Source organism: Xiphophorus couchianus, chromosome 23 (assembly GCF_001444195.1).
Source record: "Xiphophorus couchianus chromosome 23, X_couchianus-1.0, whole genome shotgun sequence".
In the NCBI taxonomy this organism is placed as follows: Eukaryota; Metazoa; Chordata; class Actinopteri; order Cyprinodontiformes; family Poeciliidae; genus Xiphophorus; species Xiphophorus couchianus.
In genome coordinates, this window is record NC_040250.1 from 24,522,964 (window position 1) to 24,537,023 (window position 14,060).

Genomic DNA, 14,060 nt, shown 5'->3' on the forward strand with positions numbered 1-14,060 from the left:
ATCACTGCCGTTCTACTTTTTTTTTTTGCTCTAGAATCTATAATAACTGGACAACATTTTTGTGGAATTAATTTTAAAAACAAGAATTGGGTCAGAAATTTAAATGTGCTGTGACCTGGGAACAAATGGACAGCGCTGCAAATCTCTCCAAGAATTATTTGGTCTAGTTTCTAGATAAGTTAACAAGTTCTAAATACGGATTTAAAAAAATATATATTTCACTTATAATGACAAATTTCCTATGTTGGAAGTGAAATAATCAGCCGGTGGAATTAGGTTTATGAATATGAAGGAATTACTGGCTAAACACAAGCCGCTATTTCATGCTGAAAAGTTACTCGAAAGTTAGTTTTGCCTTATTTCAAGAGTATTAAGATGTTTGCAATACAAACTCGACAAAAATACATTTTGTTTTTTGCAGTGGCTTAGTCTGGTTTGTGTCAAGAAACTAGCCAATCAAAATACAGAGTTATTTAATATCAGCAGCTTGCAGTAGGTGCACAGTCATCTAAATATTAGTCGTCTATATAATTTGAGCGCAAACCCACAATAAATTCACACTTGTGCGTCCAGTTCTTGTTTTTGAAATGCTAATTTTTTGCCAACTTGCTGCTTTTAGAAATCATTTCTCTGAGAGCTTTTTTTTTTTTTTTTTTTGGATAAGAGGATTTCAGAACAAGGACCAACCAAATAAAAACTAAAACATGTTTTAATTACATATAAATAGGGTAACGGTTTCACATTTCTGATGTATAGTTTCTCACATTCACAAATAACTTATATTTTCACCAAAGGAATGCTCATATTTTATTTGGAGGATTAGTGGTTGTAAAGACGCCGCCTTCCTCAGCGACACCTACGGAAGCCCGGAATGGACATAAATCGGGACTTTTGCTACACGTTTGGCAAAAAAATGAAAAACAAAACTACACGCCGGTTTTGACTTGGGAAAATGTGTTGGAAATCCTGCCAAAGCGGCTTTTTTTTTACACCGTTGTAATGGTGCTTTTTTATGTGTGACAGCGATCAAGCGGTTTGTGATGACCTGGATTTTCAGAGTTCAGAAGGTCGGCGTTTTCACGGGATTTTTGCCGTGTTTTACAAGCGACTTAGGTCATAAACCGGCATTTTTTTTATTTTTTATTTTCTTGCCAGATGTGTAGCAAAAGCAGCGATTTGTGCCACGTGTGGCTCTCCATGGCCTAGTTTCGCTCTACGTCCTCCTTTGCGGTTAAGCAGGATAGCCGTCTGCTCAAATTAAAATTGTCTGGGATGTCAGGCTTGCTTAGCCGCCTCCTGAATTCGTCGCTCGTGAAGTAGTACATGATCGGGTCGAAGGCGCAGTTCAGGCTGGCGAGGCAGAGCGTGATGATGTGGCTCCTCTGAATCGTGTTCCTGGTGGCGCAGTCCTTCAAAGCGCCAGCTTTCACCAGGAAGTCCAGCGGCAGGGTGATGTGATACGGTGCAAAGCACAGCAAGAAGACTACGGCGCAGCACAGCACCATCTTCAGTGCCCTCTGCTTCTCCCCAAAGTCTTGAACGCCCTCCGTCGTCACCTCTTTGAGGCTTAAAACTGTCGAAATTGAACAGGACACCACCACGATGAGGGGGATGATGAAGCCCATCAGTTCGGCAAACGTAATCAGGACTGAGGCTGTTAAAACGTTGATTTTTTTCGTAGGCAGCTCTGAAAAACACTCCCCTGGGTTCCTTGGACTCCCCCTCAGCAAGGGGAAAGCTATGCAGGTCACGCAGACAAACACCCAGCCGAACACGCATTTCAAAATGTCTCCCTTCTGCTTGTTCTTGTACATCAGTGGGTTCACGGTGAGCTGGCAGCGACGCACACTGATCAACCCCAGGAAGTAGATGGAGGCGTACATGTTGACGTACTTGAGATAGAAGCTGAACAAGCAGAGAGGGTGACCGAAGGGCCAGTTGTTGTTCAAGTAGTAGTAGATCCGCAGAGGCAGCGACAGCACCTGAGGACAGAGGCAAAGTGTTGAGGAACAGCCGACGGCGGACGAGCAGAAAATCACATCGACTATGAATGCGTTTAGAAAGATTCTTTGTTAAAGGGGCAGCGTTGGGTGTTTTCCAGCCACATAGAATCAATTTACAGCACAATCAAGTAACTACATTACCTTCGTTAAAAGAAATTTGACTTCATAATTTAACGCCTTGAAATTGGGCCTCTGTGTCTTTAAAAAACTCCTGCTCTTTCTGAAACTCTGCCTTCAGGAAGTCATCACAACATGGCTCCTCTATTAACTCCTTAGCAACGTTTTTGTGTTTATCATCGTAGATCCAGAGTTTCAAAGAGGGATTGTCCTTGTTAAATGAAAGCCGGCCGGTTGAGCTCAACTGAAGAAAACTGAAAAAATAATTTGCCAGGTCATTCTTCATTTGAAAACACTCTGCGTATTTAGCCAAGTTTTTAATAAAAGTAAGTAAAAGTAGATTTTGGTGTACTTCAGAGTACGAGTTAAGTTATCATAAAATGAAAAGGAAAGCAGGAAGCTTGGAGGAGACGATCACTTTGTGTTGCTTTTGTTTCTGAAAATGAAGAACCTGCAAACTGTGCATCTGTACAGCCTGAAATTTCAACCTCTTTACAGCTCAGCTCATATTTCCACTCTATTTATCATTATTTAACCGGAATTCAGATATCTCCACGCTAGCTGATGATCTCACTTGATTACGAGTCACCAAAACAAAGTCACGTGTCCTAACATTTTGTTGAACTGCCTTTAGCTTTGACTCACACATTCGCAGTGATACTGTTTTGATACGCTTCTGCAATGTCACAAGACATATTTCCATCCCTTTTTTTTTTTTTCTTCACCCAATGAATCCTGGCATTGTGGTCTTGGGATATGTTTTTCCTGGAAGAAAAACATTTGTTGGTGGCGCAGCCTGGTTGTTTGGTACGTTCTGGTAGTACCAGACCTCCTTTGGGTACGTAATGTTGCTGGACCGAATGCAGCAGCCCCTCTACCCTAACCCACAGGCTTGTACATCAGACAATAAGCATCTAGAACAGAACAGAGCAAACCTGGACTCTTCAAACCACACGACCTTGTCCCATCGCTCCTCAGTCCAGGCTTTTGTGCTCCTTTGCAAAGGGAAGCCCCTTTTTCCCAGGTTTGCTTCACGGATGAATGTTTTTCTTACGGCTACACCGTCGTTCAATCCCAATCTCTTGAGTTCCCTTTTCGTTGTAGAAGTGCTCTCTAAACATAACCCCGAGTTCTACGTTTGTTTTCCTTCCACTGGACGTGCCGCCAATCATCCAGGCTTTCTTTCCAACCACATATCTTCCTCCAAGACGACGGTTCCCAACTATCCTTCCAGTTGTTCTTGGACGGGCCTCAGCCCAATTTCAGCCACTTCTACAATTTCCTGAGATGTTTCCTCTGCTTGCTGCCAATGATTTGACCTTTCTTAACCAGACTAACAACTCTTCCACCTATAGGGACCGTGTGTTTCAGCATCACAGGAAATGGGAAACTACTATTTGCATCAGTTGGGATTAAATAACTTCTTGCCAGCTTAAGTATAATCGCCCATGCAGTGATTATGTAATAGGAGGCATCTGCTTGTTTGCTTAGTTAAACCCAGGTGGTAACTATTTTCGACCAGCCAGTGTGTAACTGCTCTTTCTCGTTGTGCTGCACTTTGCAGGTTATTTCAGCTGATTTTAACTGTGCCTGGCTGGAATATTGAACATTTTAATCAGGAATTTATCGGCTGCAGATGTTAGCAGTAGTTTTTACAACATCTGGCTTAAATCTGCCAAGTTTTAGTAGTGTTAGTGATCTGGTTCCTGTGTTGAGTTTAGTTGGAATCTACAGATGTTCCATAATTTATTCATATCTGTGAGTCAAGGGACAGTCAATCAAGGTGGTTCGACATAATCATTTTTTTTTTATAACAAAGGGTCCTTAGAGTTTTTTGCTCCACTTTTTCAGCGACATGACATTTTGTGAAAATTTGTAAAATCCGCACTACGCTGTAGCACAACTGCTTACTTTTCTGTTTTGAAGTTAAAATGTCTTTTGGAAAATTACATAACCTCTTTTTTGCATTGTTAAATCTATCGGCAGATGATTCTTCTTTAAAATGCTGGTTAAAGTGCGCAGTTTTAAAACAGTCTGTCACTACAAGAAGCGAAAAATGGCAGCCAATAAATCGTATTCTATCTTTCCCAAAAAAACAAAGCTGAAGTCAAAGACCTCGACGTAACCCTGAGAACGTGACATAGAGGGTGATGTCACTGACATTCAGCGCTCACAGCCGCTGTTGCAATAGGTACACGCAGAGGAGGCGTTGTGATTTCATTGGCCTGCTATCTTGTCACAAATTTTTTTTTAGCACTTTGCATGTTTTGCATTGCCACAATACCAAAATGTAACATTTGTGGATTTATGAGACAGGCCAACACTTGTAAGCTTGTGAAAGCAACTGTTTGCATTTTATTAAGGCGTACCCGAATAAAAGGGACTGAAAACATATGCACACTTTTCCCATTTTTTCAGATTTTTAGTTTGTAATAGATTACCCAGAACCCCTTCCGTTTCACAACGTTGCCCTCCCTTGGGTTGGTCTGTCACAGGAAAATCCCCAATGAAACACATTAAAGTTTGATGTTGCCTAAATGTGATAAACGGGGGAGTAAGACTGCTTTTCCAAGACACTAAATCTCTAGAGATGATGAATAAGATATGAATGCAAAAGCTCCGCAATCAAATTCTGAGTGAGTCCCGCTTCGTTTTGTTTCCCAATAATTCAATTTTAAGTGTTTGTCAAAGCAATTCAGCTTCATTTCAGCTCCTTTATCCGCTCTGAGCACTTAGGACAGAAAGTAGCACTTTAAAAGCTCCCAGCTAATGCGGCAGAGCCACTCACAGTCTGCTTTCTTCCAAAACCCACAACACAACAGATAACTACATTAAGAACGCTTTATTCTGAAATACATGCAGAATATTCTGCTCCTAATCGTTTTCCTCCTTGGGTTTTATGCTTAGGGCCAACAATAACGACCACTTTTTACCATGTTTCTAAAAGGATTTGCTAACATCACTTCATAATCGCTTCAGCTTAGGAATGCTAATGTGTGGAAGTGCCAATTTTAACAAAGTTAGCTCTTTCATTAGCTAGTATGTTAATCGATCTGCTCATTATGTCCCATGCTGGTAGCAGCAGTTGCGTTTCCGTTACGTGATGTGGGCAGAGCTTTGTCAATATTCCGCTAATGTCGAAAAAACACAATTTCAGAATTGCAGTGTTTCCATTAAATCAGAAATACATTTAAAATCACATGTATTCGCGCTACAAGTCTTTAAAAACATGCCGCGCCACGATCCTCCAACTGCTTCCCGTCGTCGTCGTCGTCTTCCTCATGGCTACATCCGGTTGTTGATCATGTGACTCGTGTGACGCGAAAAAAGTGTTTTCCTGTTGCAGTTTTGCTAAATAAACCAATTACGATACGGCCCAAAAAACAACACCTCATCCTAGCCCTCACCCAAAACATTTGAACAAAGAATAAGAGTTTTCTCCAAATTGCCATGTTTCCACTGGGCCAATTTGTTTCCGGAATATCATATTACGCAATTAAATGGTCAACCGAAACTTTAGGTTATAAGGGCATAATCAATAGATTAGTTTACATTTTAATTTGGCAGTGGTATGAATAGTTTAGATCTTAAATCATTATCTTTTTCTTGTTCTTGCTCTTAGATGATGGCACAGCTGTCCTTAATCGTTGAAATAGGTCTGAACTGTATGATCTGTAGTGTATGTCCACGTCTTCGTCTTACTGTGTTTGTCTCTTGCACTCGCTGCACTTTTGCTCTCAAATTTCCCTTAGGAGACAATAACGTATATCTGTACTTGCGCATACACATAATGTCTTATTATCCTATCTAGATATTTTATAATATCACATAAATAAGATTGGCAGAGCTCTTGTTGACTATACTCATGGGTACAGAGTTAAATGTTATCCACTACACAGATACAGATAGATGATGTGAACAGAGGGAAGGAGGAAGTCAGAAGGAGAGGGGCGGAGTTACCTGAAGCAGATCGGCCACAGCGAGGTTCATCATGAACACCACACCCCTCTTGGTTTCCCGTACGTAGATCCTAAACACCCACAGAGCAAGGACGTTACCCAGCAAGCCGGGTGCCAAGATGATGCTGTACACCACAGCATAAACGTGGTGCTGGTACTCGTGCAGAGTAACTTCCCCAGGGCAGATGCTCTGGGGAGCAGAGCTGTTATTCATCTTAAAGATACGAGGACGTCTGCAGGAGGCTGATATCAGAAAAGCTGCCTTTGGTTTGATGAACGTTCAATCCGGGCTCCCATGCCGTCCGTTGTGGCGAAAGGAGTCCATGCAGCGAGCCGTATTCCCGGGAACTTCTCAGCAGCTTCACAGACGAGAGGAACGACGACTTCAGGGGAGCTTCGTGTCCAACGCTGATAGTTTGCAGGTCTTCGGGTTAGTAGAGGATAGTCTGACGAAAGAGATGAGAGTGAGTGGATTGAAAGGTGGCAAGTCTAAAATCTAACTTAGGATCTTGGTTGCGCTGTCGCCAAAGCAGAAACATAGTTTGTCTCCGCGTGGGGTTTATAGCAGGCCTTGTGTCACAGAGAGCATGTAATGGGAACTCCACTGAACAGACTTATAAGTCTGTTGAAACAGTTGAACTGGCCCTGCCCCTCAACATACACTGATAGATGAAACGCATTCGATGTTTCGGTGTCGGCCTTGATTGGCCACAGGATTTGCATACAGCCCAGCAGGCCATCAGGCTGTCAGAAAGAGCCCTTTCAGTGATCAAACACTGATGTCATTGTCATACATACTGAAGTTTTCCTTGAATTCCTAACATCTGTTCATCCTGAGAAAGTGCTTTTATCAGGGTCCTGTCCATTAAGTTCAGCAAACTCAAAGACATGTAGATGCTACATGCTCTCACACTTCTCCACTTGCACAGCAACCCACTGTCAGCCTGTGTCAAGTGTCTAAGCACCAGCGAAACCAGGTTAGCATAGACAGAACAGGCGCGTAGTTAGCGGGACATGCAACACTACCCTGAACCCGCACAGTTTGATTCGATGGGGATCTCTTCTGTGGGCAACACCCCCGACAGGCGTTCTGACACGTGAGGGGATAAAAGCAAGCGAAACTTTCGGATGACATTTCACAGAGAAGAGCTGAAGATGTTTACCGCCCCAGGAAACAGCAATAACTAGCTTTCTGTAGACGCTTGTGGGTGTTGCTGTATGTGAAGTGTACAAGTTAAGATCATTTAAACTTGATGCTCTTCACTTATTTCATTGTCTCTCTTCATTTAAGCGGGAACCACAGTGGTCTCTGGGTAATAAGTATGTTTCTAAGCATACACTTTCTACAACTGGTTTGTTAAATTGAGCTCAGCTTATGAAAAAACAAGATTAATCACAGATAATTAATGATTTAGCTGGAAATTGAAAGAGAGAAAGGTGGGAAAAGGTGGAGAGCAGAACAGAGAAAAGAGCATACAAAGAATACAAGTGAACATCCCTGACGTCTGTCTCTAAACCTTCAGAAAGAGAAAAAACAAAACCGAGAAGCCCCAACAATAAACAGCATATCTACATATAGTAACAACAAGTATAACATCACTAAAAAGTACTTGATACAAGTTACCACAAGCTGTATTTAGCGACAGCCGCAGTCCAACCGAGAGACTATCTCAGAAAGTTTCATTAAATATTTTAATATTTACAATGGTATCTACATCTATGGGTTAGAACAATTAGCAGTTTAATTTATAAACATGATAATATTTCTGACAGTCTTACTCTAGTCAAAATGAAACTGTTATTAATCCGAGGCATTAAAAACTTTTGATTAATTCAACATCTGCCACATTGCAACGCACAGAATAAAATCTTCAATGTAATAAGAAATCACATTTTGCATCATAGTTGTGTGGTTTCTCACTCTGAATCAAACTACCATTTTTTTAAGTCTTGTATCAATATTGCAGTGTGGCCTCATAAGATGTTAAGTATTACTTGAGGAGTATTAGCATGTTTAACTTTGCTCTGATTTAACTTTGCTCTGATTCGGATGTAAATAGCCCTTACATCTTTCAGTGGCATACTTACCTATTAATATACAGTATGTTCTACTGTATATTTGATGGAGTGACATGACTTTCGTCTATCATGCTGGCAACACGTGTGTCAGCTTGTTCGATTTCTCGTGTTGTCATTATTAAAGAAGACGCAAAATGTTTATAAAAGCTTGACGAGAATCTGCGTCGTTAAAAGCACGAATGAAAGAAGCTACTGGCTATACAACAAGTATTCTCCTTCAAGTTCCGCAAAGACATTTGGATTTAACCTGAAGAGACATTTACTTATTTTACATAAGGTTTATTGTCTGGGGATCAAACAGCGACATTTTCAGCACGGATACAGTGACCATCTGTTGCCCCGAATGCAGCTGGAAGGCACCGGTGCATGAGGACCGGATCTCCTGTGAGTGTGTTGGGGTGGGGAAAAGGCCTACATGCTTTCACGGTAGTCTTCAAAAATCACTCCAGGAAAAGATGCTACACTTGTTAGTAGCTACTTTAAAAAAAATCAGTGAAGAGAAAGTCCAAAACACTTCTTAAATTTGCCAATAGATTTGGTAAGTTGGCAACATATGGCAGAAACGAATCAAAAACACGCCAACATCACACTTCGTTCTTGTATTATTTCTTACTACAATAAATAGTAAACGTTGCGTCACCTGTGAGTAAAAAAAAGCTGTGATTAAAAACTAGTACTGTGCGGTAATTAAGAGTTTTTTTGTTTGTTTAGCTGACAAACTGCTGCTTTCTGCTGTGTGTGCTTGAGCCAGTGGCACACTGAAAAAAAAAAAAAAAAAACACACTCCAAGGTACAAGATCCCACGCAGAAAGATGGAAGAGTAAACCATCCCCTGGAAACGGCCTCTGGTCCATTCATCCATAGGCTCTGTTTTATTGCTGCAGCTGGCTTCCTGATTACTTCAGATAAAGTTGGCGAGGTCTGTGTGGATGTTTCCGGGCTTGGAGTCGGCCTCTTTCGAAAATGAGCTGAACAAGTTTGAGGGGGTGTGGAGTGACTAACGGGGTGAGCCAAGAGAACAAACAAAACCTCTGCTGCCCGGGTTTTTGAAGTGCTTTACAGTAGAGAGGGAGAGGATCAGAGCTAGAGATAAAATCTGCTTGTTGGGGTTTCGCTGTTTAGAAGAATTTAAAGAAGCGTCTCAGTTCACTTTCTGGCTGGTACGATGTCTAGAGGTGTGAAACCTCCATCTTTTTGTCCCACGTGCCACTAAAAAAGTTTTAATATCAAACCAGAACAGAAATTGCACAGTAAGAGGTAAGTAAAGAATTAACTTGATCAGTTATTAGAGCAAAATAAATAAATAAATACAAAATCTTTAAAGTATTTAATATAAATAAATTCAAGCTGGCATTTTCAGTCATTCTCAAAATTGGAGACAGTTAGGTCCCAAACTATTCATACTCCTGCCAGATTTATATATAATATTATTTTCATTCAGTCAAGTTGTACAGGCGGAATAATTTAGCAAAAATAATAATAATAATAATAATAATTAGATCTTTTTTAGTATTCAGTGGGGGAAAGAAAATCTCAATTGACGTCAAAGTAAAAAAAACCGTTCTTTTAACCGTTTTCTACCAAATCAAAATGGCGCCGGCTTGCCGTCTCTCACTCTCTTGGGATGTCTCTACGAGTGACAAATACCCGCTCGTTGCCGGTGTGTGAGCGACGGACTCTTCCCAACGTCCGTGACTCGCTGCTGATGCTTCCTTTGCGCCGGACAGCGATTTGGAGGATCCCCACTCCGCCCCGGGCGTCGGTACCTGAGGACCCGTGTCGTCGCGGTTCTTTCGGAACGGAGAGCCTGGACAAGTAAGTGGTCGCGTGCGTATGCCGGCGCTCCGGAAAGCGCGCGCGGATCAGATCTTAGGACGTCCTCAAACTACGCGTTTATGTCTTTGCTCAAACAGCGTTGCCTCCTTCCTTTTCAACAGACGTCATCGGCTCGGTTGCCGTTGACTTGTTGGTAACCTAGGCAACGAGACTTGGCGCTCTTAAGCGCAAGGTCGATATCTGTGCTGCCTTCTTCTCTGATACTTATCGCCAGCTGGACCTGGTGTTCTGAACTTAGGTTATGATGTGGTTCTAATCATAGTGGTTTATCACCCAGCTAAATACAGTGATATTTTTAATTTCTGAATTTTCAGACTTTCTGTCATTGCTCATTATTACATAATGATAATTTAATAGTTGGGGATTTTTATGTTCACTTATTGTTGTGATGATAAACCAGCCAACATGTAAAGGGACACCTCAGTTTCTTCATCAGAGGTTTCTGAAAGGGGAAAATGCCCCCAATGTCATCACTGCTTAAAATGAATCTGCCCGAAGTGCTGGATTCCATTTTTACCCGTGATTCTTCAGTGCATACCCTCACCATGAACTTGAATAATGCAACTTTTGAATTATTGGACTCTGGCACTCCGGTAAAGAATCTGAAAGGCCCCCTCACCTCCAAAAAAGAGCCTTATTTATTGGATCAATGAGGAAATCAACAATCTGAGGCGAAATTGCAGAAAGTCCAAACACAGCAGACGATGATCTCCATTAGTTCTAGTTCTGAGGGCTTGTTGGCAACTTATTTCTGAAATCTCATTATGCGTCATTAAACTCTTATTAAAAAAAAAATGTCCCAACTTACTGAGAGAAGACCAACCAGTGGTAGTGGAAACTGATTCTGATATTTTTGCCGTAATGCGACCTGTATCTGATCTTTTCATGACAGTCTGAACAGCACAGGTCGGATTCTTTTCGAATGCGACCCAGGCCACTTGTGTATCCGATCCGTGTCCGACTCAAATGTGACCTAACGGATGAATATGACCTGAGCGTCACTGACATTCGACAAATGTCACTATTCTGCGTCCTGATATGTACGGAGGACCAAAACTGACATAATTAAAAATAAATGCAGAAATGTACTCTTTTTTTTTTTTTTTTCCTTTTCCTTAAACATGTGTTTTTGTCAAGAAAGGAACATTTGTTCTTTTGCCTTTTCCTTACACGTGCATTTTCGTCAAAAAATATGTGTATATTTTGTTTTTCCTTTTATGCGTTTTTGTCAAGAAGTGTATATATTTTCTTTTGCGTGTTCCATAAACATGCATTTTCATCAGGAAGCTTATATATTTTGTTTTGTCTTTTCCATATATACGTGTTTGTTCTTTTGTCGTTGCTTTGTCTCCTTTTTCTACTTTTCCTTGTGCACGCGTTGTCATCAAGAAATATTAAATGCAAATGAAGGGCGGCTTCATCGGGCTTCTGCTGATTGGTTGGTTAGCATCACACTTTATTTAGCTGGAAGACAGATAGCTAGCAGCTAATCAGTCAGCTGGAGCCTAGCAACTATTAGAAAGTATCGCTTTGACGCTTGACTTTATTATTTCTCATGTGGATTAGTTACACGGGCAGATGTTTCAAATATTCACTCAGATTTGAGGTGGAGATCTTTTATTCCACCTAAGATCGGCCTTAGGTGGCCGTTGTGTTGCCCGTTGACGTTCACGTTCTAAACATCCTTCTTCGACCTACGTGTCTGATTTCTGATAATCTGATTTTTTGATAATCGGACCGAATGTAAGACCACGTTCACACAGCAGGTCTTTTAATTTTTTTTGCTACTGATTAAACTCGGCCGCAGTGAGACTTCTGTGCGAACGGTTTACGACCCCAAAGCGCTGCAGAGAAACGTTTGCAGGAGCACGTTGTTTATGAAAGCAATAATGGACGGATGGAGCCGATTGTGGACGGATTTTAAAGTTTACTCAGCATTTGCACACTCGCAGTATTATTACAGGGTTATAACAGGAGTGAGGCTAATAAAAAGAAAGCAACGGCTTTTTCTGGAGGACTAACACATTTTGTAGAGAAGCCTGTTTGGATAGGTAGTCAGAACCAAAAGTGGCAGGATTTGTGACACGATGCGCCTTAATGTTACAGACTCCTCTGATAAGTTTGCAACCATAATTTTCAGCTATTGTTTAATTTCACCACAACTGGCACTTTTTCTGGTGCAAAATTATGAGGCGTGTCTCACATCGATGATGTAAACGTCGGATAAACTGCGCCGTGACGCATTCGAAACAATTGGATACGTGTTTGAATTAGTTACACATTTGAAAGTGGCTCGAATAGGATTTTGTTTTGGAGTGTGTGAAAAGATCAGAATTGGTCCCATTCAACTGGTCCCACGTAATAACGAAGTAACAAAGGAAAAGCTGTAAAAACTAAAGATCCATTAACTCAAGTGCCATTTAAAATGTAACGATGAAATGAAGATCTCTGATCTGTTTGGATATCTGGGTGCATAAAGTTTGTCCGTCTACTATGTTGGGATTCAAAGGGAGAGTCACCAGTGGACTTTCAGTCCTGAGAACACATTTTATTCCACTGACCTGACCTACTCGTGACCTATTGTCCACTTATTCTCACTTTTACATCTACTGTCTATCCCCGTCTACTTGAAGTAGCTGTTATTGTAAGTCAACTGGCTTTCATTTCCTCTTTGAGTTTTGCTGTGAATTTGAACGTCTGAGCAGTCTGTCGAAACCGGTGACGGGTAGCAGCCTATCGCCAACGTACCGCGGCGAACCCGTGCTCGTCTGTGTGTGGCAGTTATTGATTTTATTCTGAGACGGGGTTTCAAATGGAGAGCTTTGTGTCAAAGGTCACGTATAAAGTAGAAGGCGATAAATACCTCGGGTTGAAGCGTTTCAGTCCAGAGATCTTGCCGATGGAAACATCGATTTCATCAGCTGTGATTCACCTCTCTGTGGGCGGCTGTGGGGGTTACACCTTTTCCATGCAGTCATGATCAGCGGCGTCAAATAAAGAGTAAGGGAACCCGGGTCCGTCCACGTGCGAGCTGTACGAAACGGACAAAACATGTGACAGCCCTCATGAAGCACACTCCCAACTGGACACAGAGTAATACAGGCACCCTGTGGCTGACACACTCAACAGAGCAGGCGCTCCTCAGTTTGGAGAAACACACCAGATCCCCCCACGAGACGTGACTCCACGCTCAAAACATCCCAGCTGCTTCACACAACTCATTTCTGTTTTTGCCTCTAGAAATAACATAACACAACGAAAAGAACATATATGGTCATTCTCACCTCTCTCTCCTCAAACTTTTACGTCGTCTCAGCATAGAAAAGCAGAAGGGTGAAGCGTCGGCTCCTTTCTCGCTCTCTCCGTCTCCATCGTCTCCAATCCCAGCAGTTTTCTCAAGTAAGTTTCAGAAACACTTTATGTGCGTCTGTAATTTCCTGTTATTTTCTCAGTTCGTTGTCGCCCTGCGTTTGCTGTCTGCCTCTATCTGTCTCCAGGATGAAATGGGGATTTTAGCACACACACACAGGGCTTCCTGTGTAAGTGAGAAGAGGAGTGGCTTGTTTCTTTTTTTTTTTTTTTTTCTGCTAACACTACTAGTTCTGCTATTGTGTTCTTTGAAAAGAGTTTCGTGTGGATTGTGTGCACTCACACTTGTACCTGACTCCCTTCAGCACCTCAAAAAGAGCAAACTTAAAAATGTTATTTCAGAAATGTTAGAAGGTCTTACTTTAGGAGTCTGACATGTTAAAACGGACTGACAGCAGGAAGATAGGCAGTGGGGACATTATTCTGTGTTTCCAGGGGTGGGCTGAACTTATTTTGATGTTGGAGGCGGTTTGGCAATGTTTTATTTTTTGTAGCAGATGCTTGAGAGGAGCAGGTGGGCGTGTGAGGGGCCCCAGACCCAAACGGTTATCGCTTTTCAACGCATCTACAGCAGCTGCCAACTTCAACCACACTCTTTGAGAGGAAATGCAATGAAGAAAGAAAGAAGGAAAGAAAGAAAGAAAGAAAGTGCCGGTTTTATTTACTTTTTTTATTTCCATTTACCGAATGTCACAAA

The 14,060-nt window shown here is 41.7% G+C and overlaps 1 protein-coding gene across 4 annotated transcripts; it reads right to left on the minus strand.

Annotated features, from left to right (window-relative positions):
- Positions 1-16: 16 nt before the first annotated feature.
- Positions 17-13,641, minus strand: gpr174 (G protein-coupled receptor 174). 4 transcript variants are annotated; one of them, XR_003594489.1, is made up of 5 exons: positions 13,279-13,641; positions 12,858-13,025; positions 6,081-6,525; positions 1,087-1,982; positions 17-1,042 (listed from the first exon to the last, which is right to left on the minus strand). XR_003594489.1 is itself a non-coding variant. In XM_028009764.1 (4 exons), exons 3-4 carry the CDS (start codon positions 6,291-6,293, stop codon positions 1,203-1,205), a joined length of 993 nt encoding a protein of 330 aa, XP_027865565.1. In that variant the 5' UTR covers positions 6,294-6,525; positions 12,858-13,025; positions 13,279-13,641; the 3' UTR covers positions 17-1,202. The 4 variants fall into 4 exon arrangements, 3 of the variants coding, with proteins under 3 accessions (XP_027865565.1, XP_027865566.1, XP_027865569.1); XM_028009764.1 differs by having other exon boundaries at positions 17-1,982; XM_028009765.1 differs by lacking the exons at positions 12,858-13,025; positions 13,279-13,641 and adding an exon at positions 9,806-10,262 and having other exon boundaries at positions 17-1,982.
- Positions 13,642-14,060: the final 419 nt, after the last annotated feature.

What these genes read in the sequence shown, in the direction of transcription:
- gpr174 (XM_028009764.1), bottom strand. Translation starts at nt 6,293, where the DNA reads ATGAATAACAGCTCTGCTCCCCAGAGCATCTGCCCTGGGGAAGTTACT. An exon ending in CTGTGGCCGATCTGCTTCAG is followed by an intron (nt 1,983 to 6,080) that starts GTAACTCCGCCC and finishes CTCTGTCCTCAG; the next exon opens with GTGCTGTCGCTGCCTCTGCG.